Source organism: Aythya marila, assembly GCF_965140915.1.
Source record: "Aythya marila genome assembly, chromosome: 1".
Taxonomy (NCBI): domain Eukaryota; kingdom Metazoa; phylum Chordata; class Aves; order Anseriformes; family Anatidae; genus Aythya; species Aythya marila.
Genome location: NC_139042.1, coordinates 86,487,703 through 86,513,940, shown reverse-complemented (window position 1 = coordinate 86,513,940; position 26,238 = coordinate 86,487,703). Strand labels below are relative to the sequence as shown.

The 26,238-nt window shown below is 35.8% G+C and overlaps 1 protein-coding gene across 10 annotated transcripts in view; it reads left to right on the top strand.

Annotated features, from left to right (window-relative positions):
• Positions 1-26,238, top strand: part of DMD (dystrophin) — a 1,245,415-nt gene that overhangs the window by 827,646 nt on the left and 391,531 nt on the right. For all 10 annotated transcript variants that reach the window (XM_082770266.1, XM_082770264.1, XM_082770258.1 and 7 more), the window contains 3 exons: positions 5,608-5,755; positions 6,976-7,125; positions 24,857-25,021. In XM_082770266.1, coding sequence (XP_082626392.1) covers positions 5,608-5,755; positions 6,976-7,125; positions 24,857-25,021 — 463 coding nt within the window. The remainder of the gene's footprint in view (positions 1-5,607; positions 5,756-6,975; positions 7,126-24,856; positions 25,022-26,238) is intronic.

Genomic DNA, 26,238 nt, shown 5'->3' with positions numbered 1-26,238 from the left:
GCAAGATGTGTTCCCAACTGCTTTCTTGAGAGCTGCTCTGTATGTGTTGATGGACAACTGGTGGCTCATGCTCCTTGTTTTGGTTTGTTTAGGCTCAGATTTGGAAGTCCATAACAACCTACTGTTAATTTGTCATTGCAGTCATGAATTTAAACACTTAGAAATTACAGGTATCAGTTGCTCCAAATGTAATTATGGTGGTAGAAATCAGCTTGTTCTAAAGCTGCAAGCAGTCATTGTGTTAAAACTTTTTATGTGATTAACTTGTTCAGCATTAGCTGAATAAATAAATAAATAGCTGAATTAAGAGTGCTTTATTTTTGTGGCTTGCATAATATGATGCTTGTCATGCAGGATGTTATTTATAACAGAAGTAATGTTCTAGCAGGCCAAGAGCAAATTGTGAAGTAAATTATGAAGTGCACCTGCAGCTTCCGTTAATTGCGATGGACCTTTTAATTACTATCCTACATACTCTTCATGACTGGGATAAAAAGACCTTTATGGAACACTTTTTTGGTCTAATTTCTGAAAACCTTCTGTGCTCATATGCATGAGCATATATGAGGGAATATGAGTCAGAGTGACAGTGCATGATGCTTAACACACGTGCGCATTTCCTAGATGAGCAATATGATGCTTGTTTGGAGCAGCCTATTACCCTGTGCTGGCCAGCGGTGACCCACCCCAGGCAAGGCCGGGGTCTGGCTGGCCCTGGGGCTGGAGGGGAGGAAGGCCAAGTTCGTGTCCCTCCTGCTTCCTGTCTCTGGTCCTGTCCCACTCATAGAGGTGCCTGTTGGTGCCTGCAGGCATGAGCACAGTGCCTTGACCTGCTTCTGTACCACCAGATTAGGTACATGCAGCTTGTTACTGCATAACAGGGTTAAACACAGATCTGATTCCTTTTGTTTGTTTGTTTGTTTTTTAATATGACATACATATGCATATATAACAAATTATAAATTCATAATAAAAGTATATAACAAAACTGCTTGAATATATTTATAGCATGGAGTCAACCTGTCTCAGTTTGCTACAATGGTACTCCAGTGCTGCTAAAGACTGGAAGAACAAACTGAAAAATGTCTCATCTACACTGCATCTTAATGAGTTGGGTTTGCTGATGGCTTTACAGTATGAACAATTCTTGTAAGAAGACCCATCTAGCAAACTTTCCTCTTCTCTCCTCAGAGCAAATTAATTACCTCTGTGAGAAATCTGCTGCCAATAGCCAGAAGGCTATGGCCAAACTTGAATTTAAAATGGTTTAAATTCAGTTACCTAGCTGATCAAATAATTATTTCTAATAAACTGCAATAATAATAATTAAAAAATCATTGAAAAAATACAATAGTAACGTGCATGGCAAAATTCAATACAATTAAATAAATGATCTTCTCAATGAACATTTCATTTATATATATTAATAACATCATGGATTTCAAAAATAGATATTTTCTCTTTTACAGTTACAGCATAACAGGAAACATAACACAGAGCTGTTCTTGAAGACAACAGTATGTTTAGAAGTTGCAGTATTAGTTTCTGAAAGTACCTAAAAATATTGCCAAGAAGTTTTTGCCACAGGAAAATATAGTGCATGTTGGTATCCAGGGTCCACCTGTGTCAGTGCGTCTTTTCTCTAGCAATATAAGGAAATCTCAATCTTTAGAGTGTAATTTTTCTGTTGGGAAAAAAAAAAAAAAAAAACAAAAAAAAAAAAAACAAAAAACACCACACATATATAAACCATTAAAAAAAAAAAAAAGGTTTTGCCTAAATAGCTTAAGGTAGGGAGGGGTTGGAGATGGGGATGAAACTTAAGGAAGGGTGCAAAGCACAGCATCTCTATGCCTTTCTCCCAAGAGCTGCTGATCCCGCGAGGCAGTGGCTGCCTGTACAAACTGCAGAGCCTTCTCTCACTGTGTGGCTGCAGATCCTGAGGAACCTTTATTCTGTTGGGAAATACCTTCACTGCTCCCCTCTGTGCATCCTTCAAACTCTTAGATGTGTGGTTGTAGCCAAAGTAATAAGTGGTTTGATATTTGTCAGTTCTTATTTTCTGGAATTATCTTAAATCTCTTGGGTTTTTCCAGCAGGCCAGTTTTATTTAGTCTTTTTATGCCTCTATGTTGTCTAATTCTAATTAGACATAAAGAATAAAGACCTTCTCTCCTGAGCCTTGGAAATCTGGGCTCAAAGTTACCTGTTTGACTCTGAAAATTTTACTTCTGAATTTCTTTGGGCTGTAGAGTACCATTTAATTCAATTCCACACCTAGCAGAATTATGAAATATAGACAGAAGATTTTGATTTTTTGTACTTTCATACAGCGTACGTGAACAAGAATCCTTTCTCTGCTCATCTGAGCTAGGAAAATCTCCCCCTGTTTTAAATTCTCCTGGTTTTTACTAATATTCTTTACACAAACTGGGTATATTTATTGTGGTTGTATGCATGATTTATTACTGAACTTAAAAATACTTAGCAATAAATTTTGCACTTTCTGTATAAATATTTTTTTCATCCATAATCACTGCAATTCAATTTCCTGAAAATATTATTAAGGATATTTATAATTTGCAACCAGTATTTCAAGAAGAACTTAGTGCTTTTTTTTTTTTTTTTTTTTTTTTTTCCCTCTTATCTAAATGCATTGAATTGACTCAGGAAATAAAATACCTAGTAATTAATTGTAGATAAAGAGTTTTAAATATCTGATTCAGTATTATCACTGCTACATGCTTAAATTCTACAAAAATCATTGAACTTGAATGCAAACAAAGAAACATTGCTTCATATTTTAGATGTTAACAGAGAACATTTTAAAACTGTACTATAAAGAAAAAAAACAACTTGAAAATATGAGCTATTTATTTATAATTATTTGGAAATATCAATATAAAATAATGTTTTACAGTAAGATTTTTCATATCCCAGATATTCACTGCATATATTGTTGAAGTTACTACTTTCATAGTTATTTTGACCACAAAAGAAAGGATGGATTTAGAGCAAAAGTTGGAGATATTTTGTTAGTCTTTGATACTTGTAAATATAATGGAAACACTTTTCACAATCATCTTTGTTTTGATGTCTTTTTGCCTGCATTTTGCCATCCAGGAAAGATACCCAGAGACTGTCAAATTTGTGGTGGCTATCATATTTTCCAGGTTGTCTTAAGATTTTGCATGTTTAATGTGTCCAGACTGGAGGATATATTGAAGTCTGGTGAAGAGTATTGTCCTTGGTACTTTACACTTACTTTTAGTCTACTATTTCAGAGTGGGGTTTGTGGAGCCTGTAGAATGTTTAATCATCCAATATAGCACTTCTGAGAGTGTCTTGTTAAGGAAAAACAATAAACACCAATAAGATGGAAGGCAGGTAAATTCCACTAGTACTTGCTAATTTGGGAGTTGTGTAAAGTAATAGTTGAATTACATTCAACCAATATGCTGCTGTATTTATGTTGTATATTTATAATATATATGTTTTTTACATTATATAAATACGTATTTATAAAATAAATTTAAGAATTATATAATTAATTTTATAATGGTATTCCAACAGCATGATTTTTTTCCCTCCTCAGAGATCTTCACCTATAACAATTCCTTGCTTATAACGTGAAGTCAGATGAAATTTTTACTACGAAATGAAATTCAGCTGATAAGTTTATTCTTCTCTTCCCTACTAGAATTTTCCTAGATGACCAAAACAGAATTCTCCCTGTTTACTTTGTAATTAAGGATGTTATTTGAAAGGAACTTTACAAATTTTGCATTTATTTTTATTTTTATTTTTTGTCTGTGAAAATTACAGAGGAAAAAGTAGTATAAGATCTCATTGATAAACTTGGACTTCTTAATATATGGAGAAGTATTTGGGAGTTTTGGATGTATAAACTGCATTGAGAGATATCGACTGTTGGAAATTTCTGTATATCTGTTCTGCTTGAATAAAAGCTTTTAATCTGTAGTTTCTAAGCTGTTTATCAGACAGCAGGTGTGTCAAGCAACAATTGTTTTCAGTATTTTTGTGTTAGGTAATGTGAAGCTGACACTTTTTATTGATTCTCTTTTGCCTGGAGCTTATTCATGTATCTTTTCTAAAGAGTTCTTTGCTCAAGTCAGCCATTAGAAAACATAGTTTCCTAGTAATAATAAAAATCTGTAAATAACCTATCTTAAAAAAAAAAAAAAAAAGATGGCATAATTTCAAATAGGTTGAATTCCCTCTGAATTATCAGTGTTCTGAGGGCACTGACTTCGTGCTCAGTCCTGAGAAGTGGCAAATATGGGAGACCAGAGAAAGTTAAAGACATTTCCATTTTGTTACTGCTTTTTTTTTTTTATTTTTTTTTTAACATTCACAAATATATTAACAGTGATGACCTGATTCTATGTTATCAACAGTAATACAGCCTCTTATTATGCATAATAAATGGCCTAATTTCTCAAACTCAGTTGGATTTGGAAATAACAATAATTAATAATAATAATCTGATTCTTCATCTTTTGCTTTGATCATAAGTAACCTTTAAGTAACAAATTATTTAATCTTTCCATACAGGGAAGACTCAGTGTAACCTTAGTTTTGTGAATAGTCTTGGAGGATAAATTATAAGTGATTTATTGTAACATACTTTTTCTTCTTCAGAAGAGATACATTCCTAATGTTAGTCCCTAAGGGTTCAGGTTCTGCCAATGCTCTTCCCTGCTGCCCTTGAAATTGTTTCCATATGTATCTTGATAGCTTTGGGAAACTTAGGCACAAAAGCGTACATCTCTGTATATTCATACAGTTGTGGTGTAAGAAGTCTTATCTGATTTTAGCCACCTGCAATGGTTATGTTGTAGCTGACAATCTGGATTCCCTTTAAAGAAAAAGTCCATAGAGGCAAAATGTCTCTTTTCCTATTGTAATTATTTAAGATGAATCCATGTATCACACCCTAGAAGTGACAGCTTGTATTCAGTGAAGAGAACCTGGGTGAGAGAATCAACAGCTGAGTTGTAGACATAGGATTTCTCTCTTAATCTTAGATGTCTGTTTTGTCTATCCTATTCCTTCGTAGGGACTACAGACCTTACATACTTTTTGTGGATCTGGACTGGAATGCTTTACACAAACTATATTGCACAGTCACCAAAATATATGTTTGTACAATGTGTCCAAATGGGTTTCAGTAGCACTTTCTACATATCCATTTTAGTGAAACTTTGGTGCTAGAAATTTCTAATACTGGGCTTCCATGCTGTTAGTTCAGTCAAAAATCTGGGCTGAATTACGAACTATTCCTGGTCTGTGTGTGTCTGCTCTCTGCAATATCTGGAAGTCTGATTTGGTGAGATTTCAAATTATAACTTGTGTATTTCTTTTCAAATGTATTTGAAATAATATATTGAAATAATGCCACATGAAAAGGGTACTGGTCTGATAATTTTAGCATGGAAAAATCTATGGCACAATTTTTAAGAGAATTAATATAAATTATAAGAAATCGTTTTTCCCCAGTCTTTTTGTAAGTATGGATGAGCATTTCAAAACAAACAAACAAACAAAAAAACACATGGAAACATTAATTTCATGTTTTTATTACAGGATAGAGGAAGAAAAGAATATTTTATCAGAATTTCAAGAAGACTTGAACAAATTAATTTTATGGTTAGAAGAAACGGAGAGCATCATTGCTATTCCCCTTGAACCAGGGAATGAAGACCAGTTAAGAGACTGTCTTGGCAAAGTAAAGGTATTATAAGCTTTATTTACTGTTTTCTTAAATTATCATTTTCTTAATTCATCAATTATCTACGCTGAAGAACATTAAATGTTATTTAACAAAACCCAATAAAAAATAAAAACAATGCTTTAGTAAAATCTTTCTTCAAGTTCCTTTCTAAGTAGACAGAGATAGGATAAATAGTAGTGCATGGTGAAGACTTAATCATGTGCTAGGTTTATGCCTCTCACTGTTTAGTATCCATCTGTGTATCTCACTGTTTAGTATCTCACTGTTTAGTGTCCATCTGTGAGCTGGACAGAAAATTTGTGAGGCCTTGCCTTCACAGCCAGGGATTTCAGAATGAAGGCAAAGATACTACTGTATGGGATGTTAAATGCATCTTATCATTTCCAGACATGATTACAAGTTTGAAGTTTAAGCTGATTATTTAGATCCATGAAGTTCCCACTTCTTATTTATATACAAATATTTCCCAAATGTAGCATTCCCAAGGAATAAGTAGTCCAAAATTAAAGGTGCTAGCATTTTTTTTTTTAATTATTTGTAGCTCATTTTTACATTCCATCTTTTATTTTGGAGCTACACAAGAGAATACATGTATATTCCAATGCAACAAAGAATAATGTACTGTGGCTTATATAATACCTGCTTGATTGTGTTGATGTATCTTTTAGTTGCATTATCCTTGATATATCAAGTTACTTTGATAACTTGCAGTAACTACATACATGATGGAGAAGTGGTACATTTAGATGATGTCTTGCTTTCTTTGTCTTTACTTGATGTTTCTATGAATATACATGAACATTCTTAATTATGAGGTTGGACTGGAGGGCTTTTCACCACATACCATCTGGGTGATTGTGTTCACAGCACAGAACATGGAAAAGCCATTCTCCAAAGTGGGCTTTAATATACTATTTACCATATTGAAAGATTATTAATATCTGTATACATGAGCTAATGAGTATCCAGAGGTGGAAATTTGTCATACAACAGTGATCAATATCCTTAGAAACACCTTATTTGGTTGTTTATCTCTCTGTAGGCTTGATCCACTAATACAGTTTCTGGGGTTTCTGCCCTTCTATATTCAGAAAGCCATGGCTATTTTGTCTTGAATTGAGTTTATTCCTTTAGCTGATAGACAAATCAATAAGGGTGAAGATAAGGGAGCTGAAAATTCTACCACAGTTCATCTTAACTGCTGTATTTGTCTGTTCCAGTTAAGAGCTGAAGAGCTGCTGCCACACAAGGGAATACTGAAACGATTAAATGAATCTGGTGGAATAGCACTTGGAAGTGCATCACTGGACCCAGACAGAAAACATAAGCTTGAGAGTGCACTGAAGGAGGCTAACCATCGCTTGGTAAAGGTTAGACATATTAGTGATGTAACTGTGATATGAAATTTTAATTGGCAGCAAATATTTGCATTACATATTTTCTCTTATGTATTATTTTTCTCTGGATGAAGCTGCAGAAACATTTGTTCACATAATGAACCTGTGGAAGAAAAATGTGTACAATATACTGCTGTGAGAAACAGTAACAACACAAGATCATGAGTGCCTGAAGCAATGTTGCATCCAAATTAACTCCCTAAATTACAGGTCTTCTGCTTAATGGCAGAATGCAGAGCATCATTTTTGTAGCCTGGTTGTTTTAAGGGTACAGCAAATATTCCAATTTTGTGACTCAGGTGTGTGAGATGCAGTAGCAAATATTGCTACTAAAAATTGCTACTAGAAACACTTCCTAGTTCTCTCCTCTCCCCAACACTGGGGTAGAAGCTGCAACTGCTGATTCATGTTCTATCATGCTTCTTCCAAACATGAGTTTTGAGTTCTGTTTTCAGTGTAGCAAAGTTCCACTCATTTTGCTTTCTAGGATCTCCATACCAATGGAAAGAAATAAAGTAGGATTGTGTTGTTCTTTATTGTTGAAGTAGCATGTTTTTATGTTGGAAACTGTTGACAATGAATAGTAGATATGGATCAAGAGTGCTCTCCATACAGACCTTATGTAGCAGAAATGGTAGAAAACATTATCTAAAGAAATGTAAAAATGTAAATCCACACAAAGTATGGATCAGTCTGGTCAGGACAGGTCAATGTAGAATCTAGAAAATGCAGCTGAAGGATTTCCCCAGAGACTGATGGCACAGTCACCAGGATGCTGGGGTAGGGGGGGGGGATTAGCTGTGTTTATCTGTGAAAAGGAGATAAAATAGATCTTCTGAGTACCTTACTGAAAAGACAAGCTACAGCTTCTGGTCAAGAGTTCTGTGTTTTTGATTCAACTATGTTCACATAATTGATATTTCAAGTACAGTCCTAGTAAATAAACAGGAATTTATCTGATGTGGAATTCTCATTAGTTTCTTCTACTTAACAGAAACAGTCTGGCAAGTTTCAGATTTTTAGCTAATGGCTCAAGCAAAAATGGATAATATTGATCACATTCATAAATTTGGAGTTGGGTGCGTTAATCATTATTTAGGTGCTTGGACAGAAGTATCCCTTTCTCTACAGAATGGTTTTCTGAAATCAATGTATATCAAAGAATTCAGAACACTTCAAAATCAAAGCTAGTGCTATTTACTAGCTGATATAAGGATATATGTAGCTGAATTTAAGAACCATGATTTGAATATCTGTGCTGTAATATTAAAAAATCATTAGCTTTCAGGCAAAAATATGTGTGGTTGTTGTTGTTGTTTGTTGTGTGTGGGTTTTTTTGTTTGTTTGTTTGCTTTTATTTTTAAGTAAAATAGCACTAACGTTCTAAGAAAAACTAATTTCTCTGTATGAAAGTCATATCTAAGAACTTAGGTACTTCCACTTTCTGCTTGCTAATAGAGAAAATATCCAGGTTACTCATCATAGGCAGAGCAACCCAAATAACTATGAATGCTGTTGAAATTATTAGTATGAAATTATTTGTATGAAATATGGTGGATAACGTAAATCATTCTCTTTACAAGCTGCAACAGACCTAAGTAATGATTCCGGCAAGACATTAAGCTTGGAATTTACCAGGTGAAAATTTCATTTATAGATAAAAGGGACTAAACCAAGAACATTGAACTTTTCTTTGTGATCATTACTGAACTGCACTATTTCAATTTCAGTTGTCTACCTATGGAGATATATAAAATAAAATAGTGCTCACTCTGCCTTAGTTGCTGAATTTAAAGGACGTTGAAAATGCAATTTATTTTTTAATAAAGAGAAAATTAGTTTGACAATTATGACATTCAAATCCTTACATGTTAAGTGAGATTTTCAAATGTTTCTCTGAAGGTGTTTTGTTTCTCAGATGATCTTGAAAAGTCAATGTAAAAAAAAATAAAAATAAAAATAAAAAAGACCAACTGTCGTGGTTCCGCTCGAGTGGGCAGCCGAGCTCCACCACAGCCGCTCTCTCACTCCCCCTCCTCAAAGAGGAATGGGGAGAAAATATGTGAAAAGGGCTCAAGGATTGAGATAAGGACGAGAAAATCACGCAATAATTATTGTAACGGGCAAAACAGACTTGGCATAAGGAGATAGTAAGATTTATTGCCTATTACTAACAAGCGAGAGAAGTGAGAAAACAAAGGAAAAAGCAAACCAAAAGCACCTTCCCCCCCCATCCACCCTCTTCCACCTCCTCCCCCCGAGCGGCGCAGGGGAACAGGGGGATTGGGGGTTATGGTCAGTCTACAGCACTTCTTCTCTGCCGCTCCTTCTCGGTCACTCTCGTCCCCTGTGCTGTGGGGTCCCACCCACGGGATGCAGTCCTTGATGAACTGATCCGGCGTGGGCTTCCCACAGGCAGCAGCTCTTCCAGAACTGCTCCAGATATGGGTCCGTACCACGGGGTCCATCCCTCAGGAGAAAACTGCTCCAACCTGGCTCCCCTACGGGCAGCAGCTCCTGCCGGGTCACCTGGTCCTGCGTGGTCTCCTCTCCACGGGCTACAGGTCCGGCCCGGAATCTGCTCTGGCAGGGGTCTTCCACAGGCGGCAGCCTCCGTCGGTGCAGGGCCACCTGCTCCACCGTGGTCTCCTCCACGGGCTGCAGCATGGAACCCTGCTCCACCGTGGTACTCCATGGGCTGCAGGGGGACATCCTGCTTCACCATGGTCCTCACCACAGGCCGCAGGGGACTTCTGCTCCGGCGCCTGGAGCACCTCTCCCCCTTCCTCTACACTGACCTTGGCACATGCAAGCTGTTTCTCACTCCCGGCTGCTGTGTGGCACAGCGTTTTTTCCCTGTCTTAAATATGCTCTCACAGAGGCGCAAAACAACATCGCTTATTGGCTCGGATCTGGAAAACAATGGGGCCCTTCCCAAACATGGGGCAGCTTCTAGATCTTTCTCACAGAAACCACCCCTATGGCTCCCTGCTACCAAAACCTTGCCACGTAAATCCACTACACCAACCCACACAGATTTTACTGTGAGCCAAACCTCACAGCTCTGGCACATTTATATTAGGTGATCTTCAGTAGGTCACTGTAGCAGGATGGTTCTGTAGTCAGTTGTTTTGATGAGGATATATTTTTCCTGTTCCTCAAAGCCCAGTGGGCAAGCCTCACCAGCGCAGAGATTCCTCTGGGGCTTCTCTGTCCCTCCATTACCGTCTAAGAGTATATCTTAAGCTTGAATCCTTTGTTTCCAGCTATTTGTTTTGTTTTCTGGCATCTGTGCTAGGAAGGAATGTGTAACAATCTACCGTTTCTGATTATCTCATCTTGCAGGATGATATTATGTTGAAAATACAAAATGTACTTGACAGTTACATAAATAACATAAGGTAGCTCCTTATTTGGTATATGCTGGAGTAATTCTGTTTACTTTAGAGAAGCTGTGACAATCAAAAATTACCAGTTGAAAATGTAGCCAAATATCTCCTAAGTTTATGACAAATTTTTGTTTTGCTTTGATCTGCCAAACGGTGGAAGGGGCAACAACATTGTGAGTTTTAACCTTCAAGGTGACATATTTGAAATAAGTCATGTTCAAACCTTCTCTAGAGTCAAAGAAACGGTTACCCTACAGCAATGGAAATAAGCTGAGAAAATAAATTGAGTATGAAAGGAATTGCAGTCACATAAAAGAAGCTTTTTTTTTTTTTTTTTCTTTTGCTTCAGTATTGTCTTTGCTTTTAGGTGTTTATATCATGTGCTGATGACCTTGAGAATAGATACATGAAGAGTTTTTCTTCCTTTATATAGTCATAAATTTAAAACGACATTTCTTCAGACACCTTTATTGAATAGTGATTCTAGTAGGCCACTACCTCAGATACAGTTTAAGCAGAGAATGAAGATTAAAGCCTACATTTGAAAGCATGACTTTTAAATTTTAGCCTGGTTTTACTTATTATACCCTCTCCAAAGTCAGTATTTCTTGTAAAAATGAAAATAACTCTGTCTTTGTGAAGTCTTAATAATATGAAAAATGAAGTGTTTTATAACCATTTTTATGTCTTCACATCAAGAATTTTCATTTATTTTCAAAGCTCAAAGTATCTTCTGCTGTGATAGCCAAGTAAGCTAGCCACCTAGCGCTTCAAAGCATACAAAAGGGGTACTAGGCACTGGAGTTTGTGATGAATTCAGTTCTTGTCATATACCACCTGCCAGGGCATATAACAGATCTGTAATGGGTTTCTTACCTTTTAGTGTGCAGTAAATGGATTGATAGATTAGGTCTGAGACCAGTGAACCATGGAATCAGAGGTTTGCTGGAAGGAGTTTATTACTCTTTAATAATATTCTTGGTCTGGTGTCAGCCAAGAGGGATGAGCTAGATTATCCGAAAGTAAGCTGGATGCCAAAATCAGCATTCTTCTCATTTATCCACCTTAGTCTTCACAACATCTACTGTATGTATTATGAAGGTTATTATAAGTGCCTGATGGAGACATTTTTTCTGCCTTTTAATTTGTCTGCTACTATTAGAACTAATTACTAGACACTGAAGAGACCATTTCACTGTTTACTGCCACAGCAAATCAATTTGTTGTGCTATATAGACAAAAAAGAAATTGGAGTGGAGTGACATGGCTGTAATTTGTGAACATTTTCTGTACCACCAGGAGAAGTATAGGTCTTCTTGGCTTGGTTGACCAAGTGCAGAGAAAAACAGATGGACCTAGAAAGTGCAGGAAGACAAAGTCATAACAAGGTTATAGTTCATGTAGCTTGCCTTGAGTAGTAATTATTCACCTATTACTTGTGATGACATCAAATTTTCAGCATGTTATTGTAACTTAGTTTGAGTTTGCAGTTGAAACTACTATAATTGCTACTATTACTGTTTGTGGGATGAACAGGAAGATATCTTTGAAAAAAAAAAAGCTACAGTTGGATTTCTGTGCTTTTGATTTGAAATGAGATTAAAGCATTTGTAGCCTAATAAGAATGTCTGTTTTATTTCCAATTTCCAAGCAGGTAAAAAAGCCCTTTTCTTTTCAGTTCTTTTAAGCTACATACACTGAAGTTCTTCTGGCTATATTGATTTAAAACTACCGAGATTCTTAGCTATGCTGGATACAGTGGATTGCATGTGTTATAGAAGACAGACCACATTAGGAATTGGGCCCTACTTGCTAATCAATGGCATTTTTAGTCATTTTAATGACTTCAGACATCAGTTTTTGTTCCACTTTACATGCTATACTGTAAGTCATCCTAATGACCACTGTCAAAAAGAACTGGAGACTATCATAAGACATAAGGAGACAGGAGACATCTGTTTGTTTGTTTGTTTTCTGAAGTTCAGTTAGATGAAGTCATTTAGGTGTGTCATAATAGCTGTATGAGTGTCCACAATCAATGTAAGTATACACATTCACTGCAGATGGAAGAAAATGAAATGGTTTATCTTAGACTGAAAGATTTTATTATTTGCCATCTATTAAAAAAAAAATAATAATAAAAAAAAATGATAGCAAATCAGGCTTATACTAACAAATCAATTCTAATCTGATATAAGTTTAAAATTTGGATGCAGTGTTTTTTAAACCTGGAAAATCTAACTCCAAAGAAAATACAAGTGAGATTCCAATGAGGTAAATATTGCTGTGGTATAATACTCACTGATTTATTTATTTATTTTAACAAGAACTGCATTTTACAATATTAAAAAACAACAAACACACAAACAAAAAAAAGCAGGGATTTGATATAATTGCTGCCTTTTCAGTTTAAACTCTAATTTTATTTTATTATTATTAATGGTGTTTTTTGTTTGTTTTTTTTTTTTCTTCCCTACAAAAGGTCTCAAATCTTGTAGTTTTGTAGCTCGTTTTTATCATTCAAGGTATTAGTGGAAAACACATAGTTGTTGCATCCAACAAAACTTTGAGTCAAAGGTAGTTTACAAAGAAAAAGTTGCATTCTCCCCACACATGATAAAATACTCTGATAAATAGATGCAGTAGCACAGCATCAGAAAAAAAGGAAAATTTTAGAGCTGTAAATCCCTGATAGATGGTATATTTGGGTAAGGTACTTTACAGAGACCATTTTTATCTTGTCACTTCCCACAGTCTGGAAATGCCAACAAAGTTGTTTAAATTTCCAGCTGCTCTGTTTTCCTATGAGCAACCCCGTATCTCATGGGAATATTGTAAAAATAAATTACTTGGTGATATTGCAGCATTCTGAAGGTTTAAAACATTGTAAAAGTTGTTAGTAGCACTGTTTTACGTTAAATCTGGAGTCCTGCAGAGAAATATACAATTGCTTTCTTTTTATTAATAGCACCATCAATTTCTCTCTCTTGTTAAATATTAATAAATATTCTCCTACTACAGTATGTTGTTTACTCTCATTTGAAACAATTAATCATTCTGAAGTCCGTTCAAGGAAAAAGTTATGATGTTCAAAATGTTTTTTGCAGCAATCAGGCAATAATTACACCATATCAAGGGCTTTTGTGACATTCTACTGAATATGTGTTCTTAATTTCCGCTGAGACAAGTTTTTCACAGAATCACAATATCTAGGTTGGAAGAGACCTCAAGATCATCGAGTCCAACCTCTGACCTAACACTAACAAGTCCTCCACTAAACCATATCGCTAAGTTCAACATCTAAACATCTTTTAAAGACCTCCAGGGATGGTGACTCCACCACTTCCCTGGGCAGCCCATTCCAATGCCTCACAACCCGCTCAGTAAAGAAGTTAGAAGTTCTTCCTAATATCCAACCTAAAACGCCCCTGGCGCAACTTTAGCCTGTTCCCCCTCGTCCTGTCACCAGGCATGTGGGAGAATAGACTAACCCCCAGCTCGCTACAGCCTCCTTTAAGGTACATGTACTTACAGAGAGCGATAAGGTCGCCCCTGAGCCTCCTTTTCTCCAGGCTGAACAAGCCCAGCTCCCTCAGCCGCTCCTCGTAGGACTTGTTCTCCAGGCCCCTCACCAGCTTCGTCGCCCTTCTCTGGACTTGCTCAAGCACCTCGATGTCCTTCTTGTAGCGAGGGGCCCAAAACTGAACACAGTACTCGAGGTGCGGCCTCACCAGAGCCGAGTATAGGGGGACAATCACTTCCCTAGCCCTTCTGGCCACACTGCTTCTTATGCAAGCCAGGATGCTATTGGCCTTCTTGGCCACCTGAGCACACTGTTGGCTCATATTCAGCCGACTATCAACCAATACTCCCAGGTCTTTCTCCACCAGGCAGCTTTCCAACCACTCATCTCCCAGCCTGTAGCTGTGCTTGGGGTTATTGCACCCCAGGTGCAGGACCCGGCACTTGGCCTTGTTGAACTCCATACAGTTGACCTCAGCCCATCGGTGCAGCCTATCCAGATCCTCCTGCAGAGCCTTTCTACCCTCGAGCAGATCGACACACGCACCTAAGTTGGTGTCATCTGTGAACTTACTGAGGGTGCACTCAATCCCCTTATCCAGATCATTGATAAAGATATTAAAGAGGACTGGCCCCAGCACCAAGCCCTGGGGAACGCCACTAGTGACCGGTCTCCAACTGGATTTGACTCCATTCACCACAACTCTTTGGGCCCGGCTATCCAGCCAGTTTCTAACCCAACGAAGCATACGCCAGTCCAAGCCACGAGCAGCCAGTTTCTCAAGGAGAATGCTGTGGGAGACGGCGTCAAAAGCCTTGCTGAAGTCAAGGTAGACCACATCCACAGCCTTTCCCTCATCCATCCAGCGTGTCACTTTGTCATAGAAGGAGATCAGGTTCGTCAAGCAGGACCTGCCTTTCATAAACCCATGCTGACTGGGCCTGATCGCCTGCTTGCCCTGCAAGTGGAGCGTGATGACTCTCAAGATAATCTGCTCCAAGAGCTTCCGTGGCACTGAGGTCAAACTGACAGGCCTATAGTTTCCCAGGTCTGCCCTCTGGCCCTTCTCATAGATGGGCATCACGTTTGCTAGCCGCCAGTCAACTGGGACCTCCCCCGACAGCCAGGACTGCTGATAAAATGATGGTAAGCGGCTTGGCCAGCTCCTCCGCCAGTTCTCTCAGTATCCTTGGGTGGATCCCATCTGGCCCCATCGACTTGCATACATCCAAGTGCTGTAGCAGGTCGCCAACCATTTCTTCATGGATAGTGAGGGCCACATTCTGCTCCCCATCCCCTTCCACCAGTTCAGGGTACAAAGGTTTGATTCCACTTCCTGGCTCCACAAAGAACTACCCCAAAATCATACCATAGGTCTAAGGTTGTCCAAATACTTGTTGAACTCCAATGGGCTTGATGCAGTGACCACTTCTCTGGGGAGCCTGTTCCAGTGCCCAACCACCTGTTCTCAGTGAAGAACCTTTTCCTAACACCCAGTCTGATCCACCCTTGTTGCAGCTTTGTGCCATTTCCTTGGGTCTGATCGCTGGTCACCAGACAGAAGAGATCAGCAAATTGATCTCTGTTGAAGTTGAGGTACTCTACAGCTATTTCCCTCAGGACCCCTTATCTCTACCCTGTAATCTTCTTCTGATATTCTTGTTGAATTAATATATCTATTTATCATCAAAATGGCAAGTCTCTACTTTTCTCACTCCTAAGTGGCCAAGTTTTGGGGACAAGTGGCTGGAGGACAGCTGTGCAGAGAGGGATCTGGGAGTGCTGTTTGGCTGAACATGAACCACAGTGCAGCCAAGAGGGCAAACCACATTTTTGGGTGCACTGAACACAGCATAGCCATAGTCAAGAGCTGTGATTCTCCCAGTGTATTTAGTGCTGGTGCAGCCTCAGCTTGAATATTGTGTACAGTTCTGGGCTCCACGGTATAAAAATGCTATTAAGATATTTGAATGCATCCATAGGAGGACCTTAAAGCTACTTAAAGGGATGGAAGACTTGTCTTTTGAGGAGAGGTTGAGGGCTCTTGGGTTGTCTAGTCTGGAGAAGAGGAGGCTCAGAGGTAACTTCATTGCTCTCTACAATTTTCTGAGGCGATGAACCTGAGAGAGGGGCACTGGTCTCTGCTCCATAGTATCTGATGACAGAGCATGTGGGAATGACACAAAGTTGCACCAGGATTGAAAATGGAAAAATGGAATTCAGGCTGGACAATGATTAAATGTATGTATATATACAATACTACTTTGCCAACATATTTTATGGCATCTTTTAGTAGAGGAAATTTCTGTCTTTTTGTGTTTTGGATATGAATTTGGAATATATTTTCATATATTTAAGGAGTTACGCTAAATACTTTGAATATAAAAAGTATGTTTTGTAAAGACATTTGTGCTGACAGTTTATATTGAAGTAGTATTGATCTAGCTGAAATACCTGATTTCAAATAAAACATTTTAAGCAAATCCTTTCACACATTTCTGCACTACAATAATCACATATGCAAGAGATATTTCACATGTGGTAACCAATGATTCACATACTCTCACATAGCAATGAGCCACTTACAGTGATTTGAACTTTTCTAAATTTTAGTTCCCAGCAGACCCTCCTGTTGTATGTCAGATCTTTTATGCATTTTTGTCAAGGAAGACTGTAGGAATCTAAAACCAAAGTTTTGCTATTTGCTGCTTAAAAAGTTTATAGGTTTATTTAGGTCTTTCTGTATTGCAACGAGCCTATATAATTAATATTTCACAAACAAAATAGTCTGAAATAGCCTTAAAGTTAAACCTCCCCTTTCTTCTTCCCTAGCCTTTTGTTGGCCATTTTTCTCAGAATTTAAAAATCATCTTTTAGAAAATTAGGCATCAGCATTACACAGAGAATTGCCTGTTATTATGATACTGAATTTAATTCTACATTGAGCACTGTTTATCTAAGGTAACTCTCACACTCTCATTTTTTCTATTAATTGCATGTTTCTTAAAATTGAAAAGTTGTCACCTCTCTCAAAGTGCTAAACAGATATTTATTGAAAACCAACTGATAATGAAATCAAACTAATCAAACTAATCAAATTGTTAATTGTTTTCTATCAGTCATGTTAGCTCACTAGTTGCTAGGTAGGATCATTCACTAGAATTGGAGTACCACCATATTTTTATTTTTCTACAATTTTTAATAGAATAAATTCTTCATTGCTAGGAAATTCCATAAATTTCCTGTTACATCTACAAATAGCTGTAGACAAAATTCCATCCCATTGAAATTTATCTAAGCTGTGCAAAGATAATGCAAAAGATACCCCTGTTTATTTATTGTGGAAATATAATATAGTTTATCTGTACATTATAGAACATATTTGTCTAATACCAGAAATTGCTGTTTCATATTGATTTTATTGCTGTGTTACAAGTCTTAGTTCCAATTATATCCATTTTCTCTACCAAGCAAAACACCAATCTTTTGTTGTTGTTGTTGTTCCTATAAAGGACTCCGTGAGCAAACCCAATAATGATACTAAGTTAATAGCTTGCATTTTAAGGTACTAATGGTACTACATGCTGTATAAATATTTGTAATTTGTTTCATTGCAATGCCTTTTGACTTCATTTTGCTTGTCAGGCAGATGACATTTTTTAGAAAATTCCTGGCAGTTTTGGGAAGCTTCTCTCAGATGTAGGCAACAGCATGGAAGAAAGTATCATGTGCTTAATTAGCTACTGAATGATTGCCACTCTGAGATGATTACACATGGAAGTCAAGACCATTGGGCATGGTCTTGAAAGTAAAGCAGTCAGATAACATAATTCTTAAAAAGGAGGGTTGCAGAAAAGGATGATGAGACACAGCAGCAGACAGGAAGGTCTCTGTCACAAGGAATGACCAAAAGTAGAAATAGGACTACTATGTTCAATTTGCCAAGCTGTGAGAAGAGATTGGTCTTTATGTGGTATGATAAGCTGTCTGACCCAGAGTAATGTGTTACTATGGGAAACCACAGCAGTACATCTAGCTGTTTGCTGAGCAGTACTATGGCCTGCCATTTTCTCTTCTTCTTCGCTTATGTAAGTCAGGCTCCACTTCCTGTGAGAAGAGAACATCGACTGACAGCTTCAAGGTAACCAATTAGGCAGAATACCAATTATATGGGTATTTTATTATTATTTGTTTGTCTTGTGTCAAGATAAAGAGTGGCTGCAGGAATCATATTGTAAACCTTTTATGTTTTCTTTTGGATTTCTGGAATTCAGTATGGGACAAAGAAAGGGATAAATAAAAGAAAGTTGTGGACCAGATTATTCGACAAAGGTGGAGGGTCTTGTGCTCAGAAAATGCCCTTGTCAAAGGAAGATCACCAAGACAGTATACAACAGAATGAATGTCAATTAGTTATAACTATTAAAGCATATAGATATTCAGATGATTGTGATATAAATCGTCATATTACCATGTAAGAAAAACAAAATAAATCATCGGGTTAGGGGGATATGTTTGTCTGTTGTTTTTTTTTGTTGTTGTTGTTTGTTTGTTTGTTTGTTTAAAGCTAGACAGGCAGATGAAGCAGAAAAATATTTGGTGCACTGCATTTGTGGATTACTTTAGTCATCTGAATCAATGGACTTTTTTTTCTTTTTCTTTTAAAATAAAAAGAAAGCTTGTGAATATTACAAATACCTACTTAAGAAGTTTTTTGTTGTTGTTGTTTTGTTGTTGGTGGTGGTGGTGGTATTGTTGTTGTTTTTTTTTAAAAAAAGCCTGAAAAACATGTGCCAAGGTCAGATCCCTTACAGGGAAACATGAAACACTGGTGACACCGAAAATAAAATTCTGTATGTATTTTTAGTAGACTGCTTTCATCTTCCTCTAGTAGTATAGCCTTTATTCCACATTTGTCAGAGACACCATGGTTCATAAATATTCATCACTTGAAAGAAATTACATAGATTTTGTTTTAAAGTCAATATTGAGTTTGCTAATGAAAATGGCTCAGTTAATTAACTAAATGGCGTCCTAAACCGAACTTTCATGAAACTCTTTCTTACACTGATTGTTTTTCATGAAGAAATGATGCATAAAAATTAAGTTCTCGCCTTCTATTTTAAATCATTCTTTTGTACATGCTCTAGGGAAGGTGATTTTAAGCAGATAAAACTTTCTGAACAGCGGCTGAAAGAACTGCTGTTTTATGTAATAATTTTACTAGTGTTATTGAAGCATCAGTTGTGATATATAGATAAATTGGGATTAAAGCCTGTATTTAATGCTTTCTATGACTAATTATTGTTTTATTTTCTGAGTCCTGTCTTGGACAACACAGAAACCTGCTTTCAGTCCAGTTATGCTGTGGGCTGACTGCAGTGTAGTCACCTGTCATTTTTCCTTTGATTTGTATTTTAACAAAAATGGGATAGTAAAGCAAAAGCTAGTGCTTGTTTCACATTTATTATGGAAAGCAATTCATACGGAAAGCTACACATTCTTCACTTTTCTGCATGCAAACAGTGGTGAATTTTTTGAAACCTGACAATGCCAGTTACTGTACAATCAAAGACCACTTCCATAAGGTGCTTTGTATATTAGAAGGACCTTTCCAAGCCAGGAATACAAGAAAAGCATTGTTAAGCCTTCACAGACACCCCACAGTATGTGTGTATAATGTGTGTATATATATATATATATATATATATAAAAAAACAGTACATACATATATATACATACATACGCAATTGTATATATACAATATAATACTCATTATTATATTTTATCTATATTTTATCTTATTATACATATCAGGAAAGTGGAATTTAAATCCAGTGTCAGATTCATCAAAATAAGATCCATTCATTATAAGCGCCACTCTGTTGAGAGGTCGGTGAGACAGCTAGCAAGAGAAAGGAGGCTACCTTATCTAATATCTGGGGGAGGTGGGGGAAGAGATAGTGAATAAATCGGGTAGGAAACATATTTAAACTGCTATTAAATGTTTGGAGATTTGGGATTTTTTCTCCCTCTACTCACTCTCATGTTAGGGAGATCCTCGGTATTCTTTTTTGACAAAAGCCATGTTGGTGAGATGCATCTCCTCATCTGTATTCTCAAGTAGCTAGGTAGTAACAGCACAATCTTCTCTTTGGTCCCTTCAGATAAATAGGAAATGACCTTGATATTGACTTGTGAGAGAGAAGGGAAGTATTCAAAATCACACATTGGTCATTTGAAGCCACTTCAATAGCTTTCCTTACTTTTTTCAGGTGACAGCTGCTGATAATAGTGATGCTTTACTAATTATATGATTTATTAAGTTCATTCACTTGCAGTAACATTTCTGACCTCTGCAAAACTATTCCCAGTTGTTCTTTCCTTCCTACTTACTATCTCTACCTAATTAGTTTCAGCTTGTTCATTCTGAGTATTGTTCCTATTACAGGATCGAACTCCACAGATGTTACATTAATTGTTATTGAAATCTGCCTTCTGGATATTCATAAGGAATTAAACAGAATGGAGACCACAGAGTATGATTTTACATCAGGAGACATACCTTATACAACTTCTTCCTTCCTTTATATTTATTGTCATCATATGAATTCATATTCCTTTCCATCTGCTCAGCTCTAATTCATCACATAGTGCATGCACACAACTATGAATATAGACTAAAAAGTACCTGTATATCTAAAGCTAAAGTAAGAAGCAACAGAACATATGAACAATGAAGGAGATATATATGGCTAAGATGAGCAGCTGCTCATCTTAGCCATATGTTGCACCCAAAGTGGTCACATTGGGGTGGGGATGGAAAGAACCTAAGAGTGGATCATCTAGTTTTCCAGTGAAGGAAGGTCACTGAAGATGTGAGGTTCAGATGGAATAGAAATAATGTGTGTATTTCTTCATAGGAATTCTAGAATTTCTTATAGGAATTCTTATGGAGAAACACCTATGGAGAAATAATGGAAATATTAAATTAACATCTAGACTTTTAAATTATTACTTTAAATTTGACAGAGTATTCTCATGTTTACAGAAACATCTTATTGTTTTTATGCTGGTGATTTATTTGCATTCTTTTAATAGAATTTAATTAGAAAATACATAAAACAGATTAAGTAAAAAATGGTCTGACGTTTTAAGATGATGAATAATGCTACGTATTGTCTGACTAGTGACAGTTTGTAAAATTAGGATCTTCTGCTGTTTTCTGATTTAGAATGTAAATCTTTTCTATTATTCTGTTACTAAGCTGCCAATTAATTTAACTTAATTAACATTTGAACTAAAGTACAAAATTTTAGATGCATCACATACTTTGAGATTGTTTTGACACATCATTGAATTTATACAGTGCTTTGATGTTGAAATCAATTTTTTTTTTCTTTGAAGGAATAATCTATACTTTAGTTTTCATTTGCACTTTGAAAGTTATTTTTTTCCTTTGGTTGAAAACCAAGGTATGTTTTCATTGTTGATCTGCTGCCAAATAAGACAAAGTTGAAAAAAAAAGTTCTAAACAAAAAGTGAAGCTAAATTTTTAGAAAGCTGTCCCAGTTAAAGTTGTCTTTTTCACCATGTCTTCCTTGACAGCCTATAATGCTTTTAGTTTCATTAGGTCTGTGTTTAGTTTAGGCAGATTGTGGGGAAAACATCTTCAATGTTTGTCCTGTTTTTACTCTTCCACAGGTGATGCCTTCTGGCTACTGTTCCTATTGGTCTTGGCACTTATGAAATGATTTCACTCCTCCTCTGATGAAACCTAACAGTCTTTCTTAAACAGAAGGGAATGAAATAAGATACTATAGGGGATTAAACTGGGTAGACACCAGATGGTTACCCTGGGCACCGAAGGAATAAAAGCAGGGTGGGGAAGGAAGGAGCCAAAAAGTAAAATACAAACAAACAAACAAACAAAAAAATGCAAAAAGAGTGGCATCTGGGAAGTAAGAACTAGTAGAGAGAGTCCAGTGACAGGACAGTGGGATGGCTGTCCCACTGGCATCAGAATCCCAACTTCTGGATGGGACTTCTGGAGCTGTGAACAATCAGCATGCCAGTACCTGAAGCAGCTTGTCAAGAAAGTCCTGTAATAGATTGAATTTGGATGAAAAGACTGTAAGTTAAAAGGCAGAGAAAATTCTAGAGGATCCTAACTCTGTGTGTCCTCCTGTGGAACAGAAGGGGCATGAATCAGGAGACCCTACAAACATATTCATGTCTGTTACTCCATGGAGTTTTTCCCAAATTATGCTTCTGGAAATAAGCTGTCTCCCCAGAGACAGTCTGCAGCAGTACCCTCGCTTGATGGGAGAATTTGTAATTCCCTTAAACTCATCAGGCTCTAATTTGATTAGCCAGCATGACTGTTTGATGCCAGAATTAAGGAAAAATAAAAAAAAAAATAAAAAGAGAGCAAACAAAATTCCTTAGATCTAAGAATCCGTTTTCCACACAACAGTATGAAATGTGTTCCATGGATTATACAAGATATTCCTTTCTTAATGTCCAGCCAAAAATCTGTTTCTTACATGCTTACCTTAACCTTCTAGGTTTGAGGGAAGCCCCATCTTTATTTATTGTTCATCTTTTAATCTTCGTGATAAGAGTAGCTGGCATTAAAATTCTCTATATAATGAACCAATTCATATTGACCTAGATTTTTTTTTTATTTATATACTCAAAATATTATAATCATATATTGTGTTATAATTTTAGCCCAGGAGCCAATTTGTAAGAAGAGACTGTGTTCACTTATACTGCAATTTAACTTAATCTAGTTTGCTTTTTTTTTTTTTTTTTTTTTTTTCCCTGTATCTGTGATTACTTTTGGAAACTGTAGGCTGAAGTAAGTAAAGTACATCAGCAAAACCTCGTTTTCTCTTCCGTGTTCCTAGATTGAATATTTTTTTAGTATGTAACCTCTTTTTTTTTCCAGAAAGCTCTACAAATTTTAATTTGTCTGTCTTCTGATAGACCCAACATAATTCATTAATGTTGGTTGTAGCCAGATTAATTTAAATTTCAGATCTTCAGACATTAGCCTGGATTTTTATCTGCCTATGATTACCTATTTGCTTTTAATAGGTTTTCTGTGGAACTTGTATACGTTAATATCAAAGCTACTAAACACTGAATATTAACATTCAAAAGATGTAGGAAAAATGAAACTAATGTTCTGTGAAATTAGGCCAAGATCTGCATAGATACTGAGTGAACACATAAGGGAAATGAATGCATTTTTAATTGTTTTCTTTCATATTTGGGGCCATACTGGAAAAGCAGAGTTTTTATTTTATTTAACATGATTAGGGGGATAGAAAAAATGATTTGACTCACAGGTCAGTTTTTATTAAATACGATATTATGGAGTGGCTATAGCAAATAACAGAGATAATTTAACATATGGTAAATCAAGTTAATGAATTAGAAATATCACTTAAGTATGGTCTAATAAATCATATGCAGAATTTATGTAGAAGGGTTATTTTAGTACCTACAAATCAGTATTTTCAAACTAAATTTGCAAAGAAATATACATGCCATGAGACATTTGTTTTCTTCCCGCTCCTTCATCTGTTTTTTCAGTAACCTTAATTGTTTTCATATCTCTGTTGTATTTTGATTTATTGTCTTCTATGAAATATCATCATTAGCACTTAGTACACATCAGTAATACTTTTGTAGCTGGGCAACGTGATAGCAATTCTTCTGTTAATAGTTTAACTTCACAGGGAATTTGTATTTTACTGTGTATGTCTGAAAACTCACATGTTCTGCTACTAAGATTTGTTTTTTAGTAACAAACAAAAAAACAACCCTGTGCTTTGAAACAAGGAACATCAGGAAAACTCATTTTCTTCATATGAAAAACTAACCATACTTCCTGACTGATTTTAGAAGTTAATTGCCATATTTTCTAACCCCTGCGTAGAAGCTGTATTTGCTGTTGTTAAATTTTGTTCTGTTTTGTTTTTAAGTGTAGATGGTTTCTCCTCTGGTATATGCTTGCAATGGTGGTAATAGTGTAGTGTAGTGATACCTCACCTCTCCATCTATAGAAAACATGCTGAGAAGGAGATTTATATTGGCCTATTTATTTCCAACCTGTTCTTATATTTACTCCAAATGCTTCAGTGTTGTGAGAGTTCAGCTATGTCATTCACTGATTATTAATTTCTAATACTAGCAAAAAAATGTGCTTAGTTAGAATGTGCTTAGTTAGAAACTGACTATTTTGAATGCAAATTAAGGACCTGATCAGTATTGATAACATTTTTTTCATTATTTTCCTTCACTATATGCATCTGCTCATGCATATTTGGACTCAACTCACAATTATAAACACCTTGTCCGAAAACAGATGCTTATAAACTTGCACATCAAAGAGGTCAAGAAAGGTCATTCAAATGGTCACTTTCATGTTTTGATATTCACTGTTGCTCTCTCTGATTAAAAATTGACAATTGAAGATATATACTGAGAAAACAAACATTTTATGTACTGCAAATGGAATAGTAGAATAACAAAAATGAATAGTCTGATATGTTTATTCATAGGAATGAGACTGTTGTTACTGATTGGCAAGATACCTACCTTAACAATTTGGTGTTTATAGACTTTTCTTCCCTTCTTCATACAAGTGTATAAAATTATTTTATTTAATATTATTTTAACCTTTTATATCCATGTACATGTATGTGTTTGCAGTCTTAAATTGGTTTATGTTTATTTATTTATTTTCTTACTACTAAAACAGCTTCTGGTATTTTTTCAGGTGTCCAAAGATCTTCCAGAGAAGCAAAAAGAAATAGAGATTCTGCTAAAGGATTTCATTGAACTCGATCAGCAAATAAATCAGCTGACATTGTGGGTAACACCTGTGAAGAACCAGCTAGAGCTTTATAACCAAGTGGGTCAGCCAGGAGCTTTTGATATTAAGGTAAATTCTCTTCTGTTTTAAAAAAGAATCTTGAACATTGCATGTTCAAAAAGTCAGTTGGTGCATAGGTTGTATTAATAATGTGATTTTGAGACATGAGTCTGCAATAGCTCAATAAAATTATTGCAGAAAAATTTGATGAATTAAGGCAAGATCATTTATAAGATAAGAATAGCCCAAAAAGTTAATATATCAAATTTTAAAATGAAGATAAAATTGAGAATATCAATCCATGACTATTTAAACAGTTTTCATTCAAGTTAATATGACTAGTTGAAAATCAGAATATTTAGGGCCATATCATTATTCACATATTGCAAGGAAAAATATCTAACTGCACGGGTAATATCATAGTAATCAATAAAACTGATTGTGAACAAAATATTTGTAATCTAATGCTTAATATATTTTTATGTATAAAAAAACTCACATAGGTTGGGTGGGGCTGAAGAAATTAAGGACGAAATATACTGATTAGACTAAAGGGGCCTGCGGGGTAGTATGTACTCAGACCTTTTGGCTTTGCATTATTTGTCTGTCTGTATGTGACTGGGGAAATATTTTAGCATACAGCAACTTATTGAAATACATGAAATTTTTTTGGTTCATAGTAGTTGAGCATCACCTAAATAAAAATTAAATAGTATACGCTGTTTTTTTATTGGGTCTCATTTTGCAGTTTTCAGTGAAAAAAAGTAAATACTTAAAACTTTTTTTGCTTTGGATGAAATGGAGTAATAACTGCTTCTGAAGACATGGTTTTTGCTGAGCGTATTTATTAAATTTACTTAGTTTCTTTCATGCAACAGTTTTAATGCCAAAACTCTTTTTATGTCATACAATCATATTATGTAAAACAGTGAATCTGAAGTCCTGTTGTAGTCCTATAATTGACAGAATGAGTTCAGTGGTGACATTCATTCCCTTTTTAAAAGATAAAATTAGTATAGCTCTGAAATTATCTGTATATGTGCCGAATGAAAGAATTTTGCTTTCAAGAAAATTATCTATGCCTATTTTCTCTATTTAAATTTATGTTTAAAATATTTAAACATAATTCTTCCATTTTTTCTTATATTACTTTTCATTCTATTCCTTTTATTTCTAGAATTATTCCATCCTTAATGTTTGTATAAAATAAAAGTAAGGCTAAACTGGGCAAATTATAAGAATATTGTTTTTTCTACTGTTTGTAAAAGAAATGTTTTGTTTGGCTC